General features: G+C 47.2%; 1 protein-coding gene across 1 annotated transcript; it reads left to right on the top strand.

Annotated features, from left to right (window-relative positions):
* The first annotated feature begins 6,724 nt into the window (after positions 1 to 6,724).
* On the top strand, positions 6,725 to 15,130 carry trib3 (tribbles pseudokinase 3). The gene is made up of 4 exons (XM_078419295.1): positions 6,725 to 7,263; positions 10,783 to 11,075; positions 12,227 to 12,519; positions 13,033 to 15,130. The coding sequence occupies exons 2-4, from the start codon at positions 10,788 to 10,790 to the stop codon at positions 13,481 to 13,483; spliced, it is 1,032 nt and encodes a 343-aa protein (XP_078275421.1). The 5' UTR covers positions 6,725 to 7,263; positions 10,783 to 10,787; the 3' UTR covers positions 13,484 to 15,130.
* Positions 15,131 to 16,332: the final 1,202 nt, after the last annotated feature.

The following is a 16,332-nucleotide window of genomic DNA, read 5'->3' as shown; positions in this document are numbered from 1 at the left end:
TTAACCATAAGACTCCCTCTGGGGACAGATTGAGTTTTATTTAGGCTTGGCACAACTTCCCAGCATTTATGTTTCTATTCATATCGCTTTTTCAGTGTTGTAGATCATTTTCTGATGAGGCAAGTTTTCTTCCCATTGCACAACCCCACGGTCCTGATCTGAAACATCGCTCATCCATTCCTTACACAGATGCTGCCTGACCCACTGAGTTCCTCCAGCATTTTGTGTTTCATTCCAGATTCCAGCATCTGCATTTCCTTTTGTCTCCGCTATCTGATTTTACGGGCACAGTAACAGACATCGGGAGTCATGACATTAAGGAATTGTAAACCAGAACTTTAGACTTGAGAGATGCAGCATGGAAACAGGCTCTTTGGCCCACCGAGTCCGTGTGGACCAGCAATCACCCCTTACACTAACACTATCCCATACAAGAGGGACAATCTTACAATTTAACCAAAGCTAATTAACCTTTAAACCTATCCATCTTTAGAGTGAAACCTATTCATGTAAAGATCCAGTGCCACTCTCATGGCACTGCATCTTTATTGCACTCTTTCATTTTGAAGCCTTATTTTTTCCAAAAGAAATAACAAAGAGACTGCAAAATGTGGCGGCATAACATGACGTGTGATTTGACCAACACAAGAACAATACTGTGGCGCAATGGCGCAGCGGGTAGAGCTGCTGCCTCACAGTGCCAGAGACCCCGGTTCAAACCTGACCTTAGATGCTCTCTGTACACAGTTTAGTTCAATTTAGTTTTAGCATTGTTTATTGTCACGTGTACCAAGATACAATAATAAGTTTTTGTTGCGTGCTGATCAGTCAGCGGAAAGACTGTACACGATTACAATCGATCCATCCACAGCGTGGAGATACATTTGCATGTCCTCCCTGTGATCGCGTAGGTTTTCTCCGGGTGCTCCGGTTTCCCCCCACATATCCCAAAGACGTGCGATGTTTGTAGCTTAAGTGGATTCTGTAAAATTGCTCCTAGTGTGTAGGGAATGGTAGAATCTGGGAATCTAGAAGTAAAGGAACCATTAGGAGGCAGTGACCATAATATGATAAGTTTTCATCTGCAATTTGAGAGGGAGAAGGTAAAATCAGAATTGCAGTTGAACAAAGGCGACTATGGAGGCATGAGGGAGGAGCTGGCCAAAGTTGACTGGAAAAAGGCCCTAGCAGGGATGACGGTGGAACAGCACTGGCAGGTGTTTCTGGGAATAATCCAGAAGATGCAGGATCATTTCATTCCAAAGAGGAGGAAAGATTCTAAGGGGACTAAGAGGCACCCGTGGCTGACAAGGGAAGTCAAGGACAGTATAAAACTAAAAGAGAAGACATATAACATAGCAAAGATGAGCAGGAAGCCAGAGGATTGGGTAACTTTTAAAGAACAACACAAGGTAACTAAAAAGGCAATACGGGGAGAAAATGATTGAGAATGATCAGCCATGATCACATTGAATGGCGGTGCTGGCTCGAAGGGTCAAATGGCCTCCTCCTGCACCTATTGTCTATTGTCTATTGTCTAAAAGATGAAGTATGGTAAGATAGCCAAGAATATAAAGGAGGATAGTAAAAGCTTCTTTAGGTATGTGAAAAGGAAAACATTAGTTAAGACAAATGTGGGTCCCTTGAAGACAGAAACAGATGAATTTATTATAGAGAACAAGGAAAAGGCAGATGAGTTGAACAGGTACTTTGGTTCTGTCTTCACTAAGGAAGACACAAACAATCTCCCAGATGTACTAGGGGACAGGGGATCTAGGGTGATGGAGGAACTGAAGGAAATTCACATTAGTCAGGAAATGGTGTTTGGTAGACTGATGGGACTGAAGGCTGATAGATCCCCAGGGCCTGGTGGTCTGCATCTCAGGGTACTCAAGGAGGTCGCTCTAGAAATTGCAGAATCATTGGTGATCATTTTCTGATATTCTATAGATACTGGATCAGTTCCTGTGGATTGAAGGGTAGATAATGTTATCCCACTTTTTAAGAAAGGAGGGAGAGAGAAACAGGGAATTATAGAACAGTTAGCCTGACATCAGTGGTGGGGAAGATGCTGGAGTCGATTATTAAAGATGTAATAGCAGTGCATTTGGATAGCAGTAACAGGATCGGTCCATGTCAGCATGGATTTATGAAGGGGAAATCATGCTTGGCTAATCTTCTGGAATTTTTTGAGGATGTAACAAGTAGAATAGATATGGGGAGCCAGTGGATGTGGTGGATGTGGTGTATCTGGACTTTCAAAAAGCCTTTGACAAGAGATTAGCGTGCAAAATTAGAGCACACGGTATTGGGGGTAGGGTATTGACATGGATAGAGATTTGGTTGGCAGACAGGAAGCAAAGAGTAGGAATTAGGAAGTAGGAAGTGGTAAAGTCCCTTTCAGAATAGCAGGTAGTGACGAATGGGGTACCGCAAGGCTCGGTGCTGGGACTGCAGCTATTTACAATATATATTAACGATTTAGATGAAGGAATTAAAAGTAGCATTAGCAAATTTGCAGATGACACAAAACTGGGTGGCAGTGTGAACTGTGAAGAGGATGCTACGAGGATGCAGGTCGACTTGGATAGGTTGGGTGAGTGGGCAGATGCATGGCAGATGCAGTATAATGTGGATAAATGTGAGGTTATCCACTTTAGTGGCAAGAACAGGAAGGCAGATTATTATCTGAATGGAGTCAGATTAGGAAAGGGGAAATTGCAACAAGACTTGGGTGATCAGTCACTGAAAGTAAGCAGTGAAAAAAGCTAATGGCATTTTGGCCATAATGAGAGAATTAGAGTATAGGAGCAAAGAGGTCCTTCTGCAGTTGTTCAGGGCCCTGGTGAGACCACACCTGGAGTATTGTATGCAGTTTTAGTCTCCTAATTTGAGGAAGGACATTCTTGCTATTGAGGGAGTGCAGCATAGGTTCACGAGGTTAATTCCCGGGATGGCGGGACTGTCATATGATGAAAGAATGGAACGATTGGGCTTGCATTCACTGGAATATAGAAGGATGAGCCGGGATCATATAGAAACATATAAAATTATTAAGGGATGGACACGCTAGATACAGGAAACGTGCTTCTGATGTTGGGGGGGGGGGGGGGGGGGTCCAGAATCAGGGGCCACAGTTTAAGAATCAGAATAAGGGGTAGGCCATTTAGAACTGAGACGAGGAAAAACTTTTTCACCCAGAGAGTTGTGAATTTGTGGAATTCTCTGCCTCAGAAGGCAGTGGAGGCTGATTCACTGGATGCATTCAAAAGAGAGTTAGATAGAGCTCTTAGGGCTGGCGGAATCAAGGGATATGGGGAGAAGGCAGAAATGGGGTATGATTGTGGATGATCAGCCATGATCACATTGAATGGCGGTGCTGACTTGAAGGGCCGAATGGCCTACTCCTTTTTTCTATGTATCTATGTATATAAAATAGAATGAATATAGAATAAATGTAAGTCAAGTCAAGTCAAGTCAATTTTATTTGTATAGCACATTTAAAAACAACCCACGTTGACCAAAGTGCTGCACATCTGATTAGGAAAGAGACAAAATGCTGGAGTAACTCAGCAGATCAGGCAGCATCTCATGGAGAACGTGATCGGTGACGTTTCAGTCAGGACCCTTCTTCAGACACAATTACTCTAGAATTAATATTGACACAACAGTAAAGTACCACTGAACCATTGAACAAGCTACTGCAAATGCTGGAAGCTTGAGTAAAACCCAAAGTGCTGGAGTTACTCAGCGGGTCAGGCAGCATCTCTGGAGAATGTGGGTTGGTGACGTTTTAGGTCGGGACCCTTGAATCTAAATGAGTGCTTGATGTTTTGCATGGACTCGGTGGGCTGAATAGCCTGTTGCTGTATCTCCCCATGAAACTCTTGATTGTGACTCATTGTGGCGACCGGAGTTACATATATAGATTTTGGGTAAAATCGTAGGATTTCGCCCCTGTAACGCATGAGTGAAATTGATATGTGTGGGAAGGAACTGCGGGTGCTAGTTTAAACCGAAGATGGACACAAAAAGCTGCAGTAACTCAGCGGGACTGGCAGCATCTCTAGAGAATAGGAATAGGTGACGTTTCAGTTAAGACCTAATTGGTAGACTTTCACTGACATCCTGCAGCTTCTGTTGTCATCATTACAAATGCAAACATTATTTAATCAGTTGCATTGACATTCCTCCAGCCACTAAGGTGGGGACGGATCTCGAGTCTCTGGGTAAAGCACCGGGTTTGAATACCAATGCGATGACTTCAACACGAAATAGCGACTGACACAACTTCTAAATAAAGGTCTCAGTCCGTGGGCCGCACCAGTCTTCTCCTGCTTTCAAAAAAAAAAATGTGCATCAATTTGCTGTTGCATTGAAAAAAAACTGCATCATTTCAAACATTGCCTTTTAAGTGCAGTCCATTCACATTTGCCATGGCGACCGTGTTATTTATGATTACAGCTTCTCGGACTCCGCCTATTTTGCCCTGTACATTGTTGAGCATGTGAAATCTATGTGTAATGTTGCAATATTATCACTCAGCTGCTTTGAGTAAGTTAGAGATGGTGCAATCACCCAGTGCCTTTGCAAAGCTAGCCTGAAAACATTAATTTTCTGTTTCTCGCGCCCTCCCTTCTCTCTCTTTATTTCCTAATACTTCATTGTCACATGTGAAAAGGCACAGTGAAATTCTTTGCTTGCATACCCAAGGTATGCAAATAGTCGGCCACATAAACGGCGTTTACATAGTTACAAAGTAGCCCCGCCGGCTCCTCCATTGCTCCTCCTCCCCTCCCCACCCCCTCCTCTCGGCGGCCCCCCCACGCCAGGTCTTCAATTGTTCTCCCCCCCCCACCTCCACTGACCGCTGACCGCTGACCACGACCACGACCCACGAGGCTTCACCGCCGCGAAGCTCCATCGGCCGCTGAGGCTCCACTGAGGCAATAGTAACAATAGTTGCCACAGAAGGCTGTGCGACTTCTTGCCCGCTCCCAGACACTGGTGTGGAAGGAGGCTCTTCACAATGAGAAAGACAGAAAAGGTCCTGACCCTAAAAAAGACTGAGGTTCTGGCCTGAAAAGTGACCTATCCATGTACAGCAGAGATGCTGCCTGACCCCCTGAGTTACTCCAGCACTTTGTGTTTATTTTAACATTTAAAACACATCTGGTACATGAACAGGAAGGGTTTAAGGGGTTATGTGTAGGAAGGAACAGCAGATGCTAGTTTACACCCAAGATAGACACAAAATACTGGGGTACCTCAGCGGGTCAGGCAGCATCTCTGGAGAAAAGGAATAAGTGACATTTCTGGTCAAGACCCTTCTTCAGACTGAGAGTCAGGGGAGAGGGAAACTAGAGATATGAAAAGGTGCAGAACATATTAGAGCCAGCACCATTGTTGGCTGTGGAAGAGGTGATAATGAAGGGATACAAACAGTGAATCTAGCAGAACAACTAGGGTGGGGGAGGGATGGAGAGAGAGGGAATGCAAGAGTTACTTGACATTAGAGAAATCAATATTCATGCGACTGGGTTGTAAGTTGCCAAAGTGCAGTTTAGTTTCGTTCATTATCAAGTGTACCGAGGTACAGTGAAAAGCTTTTTCAATCCTGAACTTGGTTGCTGTCTATGTGGAGTTTGCACATTCTCCCTGTGACCACGTGGGCATCCTCCAGGTGCTCCGGTTTCCTCCAGGTGCTCCGGTTTCCTCCTACATCCCGAGCCGTGCGGGTTTGTAGGTAAATTGCCTAATTGCCCCTGGTATGTAAGGAGTGGATGAGAAAGTGGGATAACACAGAACTAATGTGAACGAGTGATCGACAGTTGTCGTGGACTCTGTGGGCCAAAGGCTGGAGGAAGGGTCCCAACCCAAATCGTCACCTATTTATTTTCCTCCAGAGATGCTGCCTGTGCTGCTCAGTTACTCCAGCACTTTGTGTACATCTTCAGTATAAACCAGCATCTGCAGTTCTTTGTGTAGGAAGAAATTGCAGCTGCCTGGATAGTATGGATGTGGAGAGGATGTTTCCACTAGTGGGAGAGTCTAGGACCAGAGGCCACAGCTTCAGAATAAAAGGATGTACCTTTAGAAAGGAGGTGAGGAGAAATTACTTTAGTTAGTGGGTGGTGAATCAGTTGAATTAATTGCCACAGAGAGTTGTGGAGGCCGTCAATGGATATTTTTAAGGCAGAGATTGATAGATTCTTGATTAGTAAGGGTGTCAGGGGGTTATGGGGAATGGGGTCTAGAGGGAAAGATAGATCAGCCATGATTGAATGGCGGAGTAGACGCGATGGGCTGAATGGCCTAATTCTGTTCCTAGAATTTTATGAATTTATGAAGTGACATTTCATGTCGGAACCCTTCCTCAGATTTTGCTTCTAAACTTGTAGGCGTGTAGGATGGAACTGCAGATGCAAACCGAAGATGGACACAAAAAGCTGGAGTAACTCAACGGCTCAGGCAGTGTCACAGAAGAAATGGAAAAGGTGGCGTTTCGGGGCGCGACCCTTCTTCAGACTCGAGGAGGGTCTAAAGTATGAGGCGGATCTTGGTGATCTAAGATCCGCCCGCCCTCTTCTGTTCACCAACGTGAAAGATATTTGAAACAGGGTGTTGTTTTTTTTCAGCCCTTCTGCTGCTGTTGTGTTGCCAATGGGCCCGTGTTGCGCTGCGAGGATGTTGCAATAAGCGAGGCAGCCAACGTCAGCCAGCTCAGAGCGAGAGTGAAAGCGCGTAGCTCAGCAATAATTCACCAAGACTACAGTAGCCTCTCATTATAAAGCTGCCCGGCCACTGATCAGTCAGTTAGCAGCCTCAGATTCACATCGGATTCCCCCCTTTTTAAAAATAACCAGAGGACAATTCTACCGACCAGAAACAACTTGCACTTTCCTTCCCTTCTCCAATGGAAGTTTCCAACTGAGTTTATCTTTCAATTTAATTTCGAGGAATTACAGAAGAATCACTCATCTGCGGAAAATATTGGGAATTCTACCTTACGACTGGACATGCCGACCGCGGTTCAATACCGACCCTAGCCTGGGAGAGAATTTCGATCCACTGTGAGTTTTACACGTGGGGAAACTCGGAGAAGCAAACGAGGAGAGACAAAGTAATCTACTTGGAGAATCGGTATCCAGGAACTTTTGATCCAACAGGGGGGAAAAAAGAGAGAGGGGGAAAAGAAAGAAACGGAAGGATATTGCTTTGTGACACAAGTCGTTATTTTATAACCAGAAGTAGCCAACACAGGTAAGTTTCATGAAAGTAACACACTCGTGTAACGATTGTAGTTGCTCTTTTAAAACTCCAGCTCTTTGTCCTCGTCAGCGGCCGCCGGCTTTGGTAAAGTGTTGGGAAACTGGAGTGGTGATTGCACAGAGAAATATTTCACCCCTCCCCACCAATACAGAAAAGCAGCCCAAATTCGCACTAAGACATAAACTCCCCACACCCTCCCCAAATTCCTTCGGTACCGGATTTATTCTTCTGGGTTTAAGATTTTTTATAACCAAAACATTTTTAAATTTCTATGTTCCCACTATATTTCACCCCTCCCTTCTCACCAACACGTTAGAGAAAGCAACCGTTTTAATGTCAGTGGAAAATAATGTCAGCACTAAAATAAAAATCTAACCCATCCTCCCTCCACCCTCCCCACAGTTCCTTCGATACCCAGTTTATTCTTCTGGGGTTAAGACTCATTTTTAAATAATCTTTTGTTATTTCGATGTTGATGACCGACGCCCGTTTCCCCCCCTCTTCTTTCGTCCCGTTGTTTCGATTGATTGAGACCAGTTGACTTTTGTTAAGAGGAATGAGAGTTGAGCGGAGTTTTAATGGGGGGTTACCCAATATTTCTGCACCTTCCCTCCTCTCTCTCCCCCCCCCCCCCCATCTCTTTTGTGCGTTGGGGATCCGTGAAGTTTGGGATCAGTTTTAGCCGGGGAGGAGGGGGAGGATTCTCCAGAAGGTTAAAGGAAATAATAAGCACGCTCCTTTGGTTTGGAAAAGCTGAGAACAAAGGGAAAGGAGTTCAAGAAATGGGCTTGACTTCTCCTCCAGTAGGCATATGGAACTCCCAAAGTAACTTTTTGGGATGAGCAGCGTTCAGTCTGATTCCCGTCACTAGCATGGGCTTCTTTCCCCTTTTCATGATGGATGCTAAAACTGGGAACAGAGTGGAGGGGCAGCAGTGATTGAGTTTCCTTTGGGAAGTCGTTGCCCCTATTGTTTGCTGGACACGTGCCCCTCCCAGCGAGGGACCCTGGGGAATGGAGTCCCTGGCTTTGAGTATTTAATCGCAAGGGCTTGATTTCCTCCCATGGTCGCAAGTTATGGGCACCTTGCAACCCAGCCATATGAATGTTGATCTATTTATTTTCAAGTAACCCTTACATTCCCTCTCTCTCCGTCCCTCCCCCACCCTAGTCAACCTACTGGATTCATTGTGTAGGAAGGAACTGCAGATGCTGGTTAACTCTAAACATATAAACACAAAAAGCTGGAGTAACTCAGCGGGCCAGGCAGCATCTCTATAGAAAAGGAATTGGTGAAGTTTTGGATCGAGACTGAAGAAGGGTCTCGACATGAAACATCACTTATTTTCTCCAGGGATGCTGCCTGACCCACTGAGTTACTCCAGCATTTTGTGTCCATCTTCCATGTTCCTTACGCTCTTGCCAGCTGCTTAGTTGTTCAACAAACGACGGGTGAATTTCCCCTAACTTAGGTCAAGTTCTCATCTAGGAACAAAGAACTGCAGATGCTGGTTTATACCAAAGACAGACACAAAGTGCTGGAGGAACTCAGAGGGTCAGCAGCATCTCTGGGGAAACAATGATAGGTTAGGAAAGGGTGACATTAGTTGTTCAGTCTTTGATGGTAGACATCGGAGCAGAATAGAGGCAGATAACATGTTCCCAATGTTGGGGGAGTCCAGAACAAGGGGCCACAGTTTAAGAATAAGGGGTAGGCCATTTAGAACGGAGATGAGGAAGAACTTTTTCAGTCAGAGAGTGGTGAAGGTGTGGAATTCTCTGCCTCAGAAGGCAGTGGAGGCCAGTTCGTTGGATGCTTTCAAGAGAGAGCTGGATAGAGCTCTTAAGGATAGCGGAGTGAGGGGGTATGGGGAGAAGGCAGGAACGGGGTACTGATTGAGAGTGATCAGCCATGATCGCATTGAATGGCGGTGCTGGCTCGAAGGGCTGAATGGCCTACTCCTGCACCTATTGTCTATTGTCTATCATTCCATCACGGCTGATCTATCTTTCCCTCTCAACCCCATATTCCTGCCTTCTCCCCGTAACCTCTGATGTCCTTACTAATCAAGAACGTATCAATCTCTGCGTTAAAAATAACCAATGACTTGCTCACCACCGCCATATGTGGCAATGAATTCCATAGGTTCACCATCCTCTGACTAAAGAAATTCATCCTCATCTCATTTTTAAAGGGTCATACTTTTTATTCTGAGGCTGTACCCTCAGATCCTAGACTCCCCCACTACTGGATACATCTTCTCTGCATCCACTCTATCCAGGCCTTTAAAGAGTTTAACGGTGAGGATTGAGGGGGGGAATTCAGATCTCAATAATTAACAGCAAAAGGAATAAAAACCAAGGTCATAAGGGTGGCATGGAAGGTATTCAGAGTCCTTGGTGTTTAGATTTTTTAATTCAGCATTTAGAGATACAGCCCAGAAACAGGTTCTTTGACCCACCGAGTCCACACTGACAAGTGATCAACCTGTACACGAGTTGTAACCTACAAACACTGGGAAAATGTACAATTAACAGAAGCCAATTAACTTACAAAAGCACACATCTTTGGAGTGTGGGAGGAAACCGGAACACCCGGAGAAAACCCACGTGGTCACAGGGAGAACGTAGAAACTCCGTACAGACAGCACCTGTAGTTAGGATCGAACACGGGTCTCTGGCGCCGTGAGGCAGCAGCTCTACCGCTGCGCCACCGTGCAATTGTTGAGTGGGGGAGGGTTGTTGGGAGGGAGGAGGGGGTGAAATAATGGGAGGCCCCTCTCAGGAGCATAGTTTGCCTTTACATGGAAATAGTCACCACTTCCTAGGCTGTGTGACAAACCCTGACCTGTTCCTTCAGCAGTGAACTAATTTATTGTTCCATGTTCTGAACCATTTTGGTTGAATGATCTGTCAGTGTTACTCATGAATGAGGCATGTGTTTGACCTCATCACTGAGGTTTTGATTGGGCCGGGCTGTGACTTGTTACCTGAACTATTGGTTGGTTGGTTGACTCGTCCAGCAGTGTGATTCACCAGTTCTCTGTTCAGAGGTTACTTAGGGCCGATCGCTGAGTGCCATCCCTTGTATTTGTCATCAAAGAAGTGTGCAGAAGGTTTGACTCAGATTGATGGCAATCTGTATCACAGCAATTGTGCCGCCCTTGCGTAGAGCTGCTGCCTTAATTCTCGATTCGACCTTGGTTCGAACCTGACTATGGGTTTGTATATTCTCCCTGTGACCTCGTGGGTTTTCTCTGGGTGCTCTGGTTTCCTCCCACATTCCAAAGACATAAGTTTGTAGGATAGTGTTAGTGTACAGAGTGATTGTTGGTTGGTATGGACTCGGTGGGCTGATGGGCTTTTTAACCATGCTGTATATCTCTAAAGTCTGCAGGCCGCCTGACCCGCTGCGTTACTCCAGCACTTTGTGTCTTTTTTTTTGTTGTAAACTGGCACCCGCGGTTCCTTGTTTCTGCCATTTTGTAAAGCTGACTCTCTGTTTCCCCAGATCCCATGAGTGCGAGTGCCCAGATGTCTCTCCCTTCACACCATGCACGGCTGAAGAGGGTAGACTTTGACGATACAGATGACCCCGACCTTCCCAAATGCAAGCGGGTGCGTTTGAGTCAACTCTCCATCCCAGCCTTGTCACCCTGCCTCGGCTCGCCCTCCCCTGTACCCTCCTCCTCCGATGACAACAATGCGTCCCGCATTGGACCCTACCTCCTGCTCAGTCCCACGGAGACTAACAACTGCTACAGAGCCATCCACACTGACACGGAACGGGAATACATCTGCAAGGTACAATCACCATGTATTTATGGAGAGAGGCATCCTCCCATGCTTTGCAAGTCAATTGTTCAATTACTTATTGATAGTTTAGTTTTAGTCTTAGTCTGAAGAAGGGTCTTGACTCAAAACGTCACCTATTCCAGTTCTCCAGAGATGCTCTCTGACCCGCTGAGTTACTCCAGCATTTCGTACCTATCTGAGTTGAGTTGAGTGATAGAGGGTGAAAAAACCAGGCCCGTTGGTCCACCGAGTCCACGCCGCCCATCGTTCACCCGTTCACACTAGTTTTGTGTCCTGCACACGAGGGGCAATTTGCAGAAGCCAATTAAACTACAAACCTCTACGTCTTTCGGATATGAGAGGGAACCGGAACACACGGAGGAAACCCAGGCGGTCACAGGGAGAATGTGCAGACTCCACACAGATGGCACCCGTAGTCAGGATCGAACCCGGGTCTCTGGCACTGTGAGGTGGCAACTCTACGCTGCGCCACTGTGCTGTGCAAATATGCCATGAAATGCCTGTTCTGCATTCCATCCAATTCAAATCATCCCATTTAATAAAAGGCACAAAGTGCTCATGTAACTCAGCGGATCAGACAGCATCTCTGGAGAACATGAATAGGTTGAATCTGGTGGTGTGCACTTTCAAGCTTCTGTATCTTCTGCCAGGTGGGAACATGGAGACAGGGGAATGACTGGGATGGGATATGTACTTAGGTCAGTTGCTTTTCTGGGTTACTCTGCAGTGTAGATGGAGTCAATGGTGGGGAGTCTGGTCTATGTTTGGACTGGGCCAGTCAAGATTTAGGTTTCTTATTGTCAAATGTACTAAGGTACGTGAAAAGATTTGTTTTGCATACTGTTCATTCAAATCAGTTAATACTATAGATAAATACAATCAAGTCAAACTCAAGTACAATAGGTGGAGCAGAAGATACAGAATATAGTTTTCAGCATTGTAGCGCATCAGTTCTAGAGACAAAGTCGAATGTCTGCAATGGGGTAGAGGTGAATCGGACAATACACTGGCATAAGTCGACAATACAATACAATCTAGCCAAACTCTAATACAGTAGGTAGAGTGAAGGGGCAGGTTAGGGAGTACAGGAGTGTGTGTTTAATGAGGAAAGTGACCGTGCCCCCTCCTCGCCCCCACAGGTGGTTTCCATGAGGCACTACAATGAGGTGATCGCTCCGTACGCCCGCCTCCCTCCGCACCCCCACGTGGGGCAGCTGGCGGAGGTGATCGCGGGCGAGTGCAAGGCCTACGTGTTCTTCCTCTGCGGCCACGGCGACATGCACTCCTACGTGCGGGCCTGCAAGCGGGTGCAGGAGGAGGAGGCGGCCGGGCTGTTCCTGCAGATGGTGGAGGCTGTGGCGCACTGTCACGGTCACGGCGTGGTGCTGCGCGACCTCAAGCTGCGCAGATTCATCTTCACCGACCGCCGCAGGTGAGGCCGCAGAACGGGGGAGGGGTTGAGAGAGGGGAGAGGGTACAGTGGAGGAGGGAGGGGAGAGGGTACGGTGGAGGGGGGAGGGAGGAGAGGGTATGCTGGAGGAGGGAGGGAGGAGAGGGTACGATGGAGGGGGGAGGGAGGAGAGGGTATGCTGGAGGAGGGAGGGAGGAGAGGGTATGGTGGAGGAGGGAGGGAGGAGAGGGTATGGTGGAGGAGGGAGGGAGGAGAGGGTATGGTGGAGGAGGGAGGGAGGAGAGGGTATGGTGGAGGAGGGAGGGAGGAGAGGGTATGGTGGAGGAGGGAGGGAGGAGAGGATATGGTGGAGGAGGGAGGGAGAGTGGGGAGGGGAGAGGGTACAGTGAATGAAGGAGGGAGGAGAGGGTACGGTGGTAGAACTAACATGCAGGTGATCAATGGTCAGCGTGGACACAATGGGTCTGTTTCCATGCTGTATCTTTAAACCAAGCCTGTTTTACAATTTTTTCTTTCCCCATCTCTTTACTTCAGAAACAAGCTGTGCCTGGAGAACCTGGAGGACTCGTGCCTCCTGAAGGGGGATGATGATTCCTTGATGGACAAGCATGGCTGCCCGGCCTACGTGGGCCCAGAGATCCTAAACAGCAAGCAGTCGTACTCGGGGAAGGCGGCCGACGTCTGGAGCCTGGGGGTGGTCCTGTACACCATGCTGGTGGGACGCTACCCCTTCCAGGACACCGAGCCCGCCGCGCTCTTCACCAAGATCCGCCGAGGACTCTTCACCATCCCCGAGAGCCTCTCGCCCAAAGCCAAGTGCCTCATCCGGTGCCTCCTGCGGCGAGAGCCGGTGGACAGACTGACGGCCAGCGAGATCTTGGACCACCCTTGGTTCAAGTCCTACTTCCACCTGTCCTCCAACTCCAACCCGTTGACTGATCAGCTGGTGCCAGATGGTTACTCGGACAACCTGAACGATTTGTAGAGAGACATTGAGTTTTTTTTTTGTTGTAACAACTGATTAAGAAAGTATTTTAAAAAGAGTCAGGTTTTGCCTCGCTTGCCTGCAGATTGGACAAGGATCTGAACTTTTCCGTCTGGAGAGTGTTCTGAAGAGTGGAGCTCTGACCCAGGGGCTCCAGGTTACCACCAGTGATCACAAACCTGACCTCTTCTTGACGGCCAGTCTCCGTCTCGGCGGAGCTAACGCAGGAGATTGCTTGGACAGGGAAGGGTGCTCTTTCCAAACCTCTGGCACGCTGTTCCCAAGACAGAGGGCAGAAAGTCTCTGGGCACCGTCCTTTGTGTTGTTAACGGGATTAGCTGGGAGCAGAGGATGGTGATGGGAAATACTCCCTGTAACAAGCGATGGAGACCATTCACTGGGACCTGACGTAAATCAATTGACCGCTGAGCCTTTCTTTGCCCCCACTGGGGGGCATTATTTGGTTGGTTCATTGTGCCTTTTCCAAGATTCTTCAACCAGGGACCAAAGTTCTTTATTAATCCTGCACTCTGAAGAGATTTGGGGAGGGGGCGGTGGGCAGCTATGATTTGGGATGTGAAGCTCCCTATTGCAATGATGTGAATTGGCCAAACTGCCCCCAATCTGCCCAGATGGTGACCTGGTGGAAGAGAGTTTGCATTATGTAGTTGTACAATATTGAAGGACATTGCTGGTGCTTTTTGAGGAACAGAGACCGGATGGACCAGCTTTGCTTGTTGTCATCTCGAGCCGATTACTACTGTGTGCCACACAATTCCCAGAAGCTGAGGTCCGACACTTGATGCCTAATCATATTTACAGCCTCTTCAGTGTTTACAGACCAGAACACAGAGATTTGGAGGCTCCTTAGTTGGTTGGGACCGTTCTAAAATGATTGGACATCAAACCAATACTGTCCTCTTATTTACTTGCCTGTAGAGCACAGTAGTAATTGTTTTGTGCTGCCTCACAGCACCAGGGACCCCATTTCGATCCTGACCTGGGGTGCTGCTGTCTGTGTGGAGTTTGCAAGTTCTCCCTGTGACTGCATGGGTTTCTTCCGGGTGCTGCAATTTCCTCCCACATTTCCTAATTTAAGGGGCCTCCATAAATTGCCCCTTGTCTGTAGAGAGCGGATGAGAAAGTGGGATAACATAGAACTAGGGTGAAAGGGTGACTGATGGTCGGTGTGGACTTGGTGAGCCAAAGGGCCTGTTTCCACGCTGCGTCTCTAAACATAAACAAGATCACGCACAACTCTGCGATAGGCTGCCCCCTCTCCTTTTGACTTCCTCAACACAGGAGCTTTTATTCAAATAATCAGTTACAAAGAACTGGAAAGATCAAAACTGCCCTGCAGTTTGCAAACATCTTTCAATGTTACAATGTTGTCGTCCTCATCAACAATGCACTCACTCCCCCCTCCCACAGCGGTCAGCATTCATGGCAGGCCTGCACAGTCTCCATGTGGGCACGGACATTGGCCAGGAAGAGGGGCATCCAGCCCCATCCTCAACCAAACACACACCCGGAGGCCAAGCACCACGAATGATAGACACAAAATGCTGGAGTAACTCAGCGGGTCAGGCAGCATCTCTGGAGAAAAGGAATAGGTGAATAGGTCAGAACTCTTCTTCAGGCTGAAAGTAGTGGGGGGTGGGGGGGGAGGGAAAAATAAACTGAAGGCGAAAAAAGCCAAGAACAAACCAGGGGCGGCAACAGATGACCTCAGGAAGGGTGGAGCCCATCATGGCCCATTGTTGGCTTGGGAAGATGTGATAAGGATGTAAACAGTGGAACTGGTAGCATGACTCAGGTGGGGGAGGGGGGAGGTAATGCAGGAGTTACTTGAAATTAAAGAAATCAATGTTCATACCGCTGGGGTGTAAATATGAGTTGCTGTTCCTCCAATTTGCATGTGGCCTCACTCTTGATAGCGGAGGAGGCCCAGGACAGAAAGGTCAGTGTGGGATGGGGAGTTAAAATGTTTGGCTAGAATGATAGGACCGGCTCTTGGGCAGATGCTGGTTCCTTTGCAGTTTTTGTACAGAATATTATCTATGACAAGCTGATGTAAATGTTGATAACTGCTACACAACACAAACACTACATTTGAATTATTGCCTGTATGTACTGATTGTATATTTGTCAATTTCAATTAAAAATTGTATTTTTAGTTGTTGTTGAATCTTGGGCTTTGTGTAAAACAGTCATGTAACAGCCAATAGGGGAGATCTTTGAGCTGTTTGGCATCTCTCCATTTGAACAATGATCAGGATACTCAAAAATGAAGGTCATTGCAAAGCATGTTGCCGGCTGACTCATTTTAATTCCACAAATATCCATGTCAGATACTGGAAATGACGGGTGTCGCAGGACATGGAATCGTATCCCATGCAGTCAACAGGAAATAAAATCAAGAGACTCCTGAAGTCTGTAATCCAGCAAGTCACACTTATTTGGTTGGAATACTCCCAACTACACAAAGAACAAAATGCTGGAGTAACTCGGCGGGTCAGGCAGCATCTTTGGAGAAAAGGAATAGGTGACGTTTCAGGTCGAGACCCTTCCTCAACCCGAAACGTTACTTATTCCTTCTCTCCGGAGATTCTGCCTGACCCGCCGAGTTACTCCTCTATCTTGTGTCTACGGTGTCAACCAACATCTGTAGTTCCTTCCTACACAACGTGTGGGAGGAATTCAGTGGGCCAGGTAGCATCTGTGGAGGGAATTGGACAGACGATGTTTTGTGTTGGGACCCATCTTCACACTGAAATGTCCCAATCTGAAATGTCATCTGTCCATCCCCTTCACAGATGCCACCTGATCCACCGAGTTCCACCAGCATT

Source organism: Rhinoraja longicauda, chromosome 22, assembly GCF_053455715.1.
Source record: "Rhinoraja longicauda isolate Sanriku21f chromosome 22, sRhiLon1.1, whole genome shotgun sequence".
In the NCBI taxonomy this organism is placed as follows: Eukaryota; Metazoa; Chordata; class Chondrichthyes; order Rajiformes; family Arhynchobatidae; genus Rhinoraja; species Rhinoraja longicauda.
The sequence above is the reverse complement of the archived record's forward strand: the minus strand, read 5'-3'. Positions and strand labels throughout refer to the sequence as shown.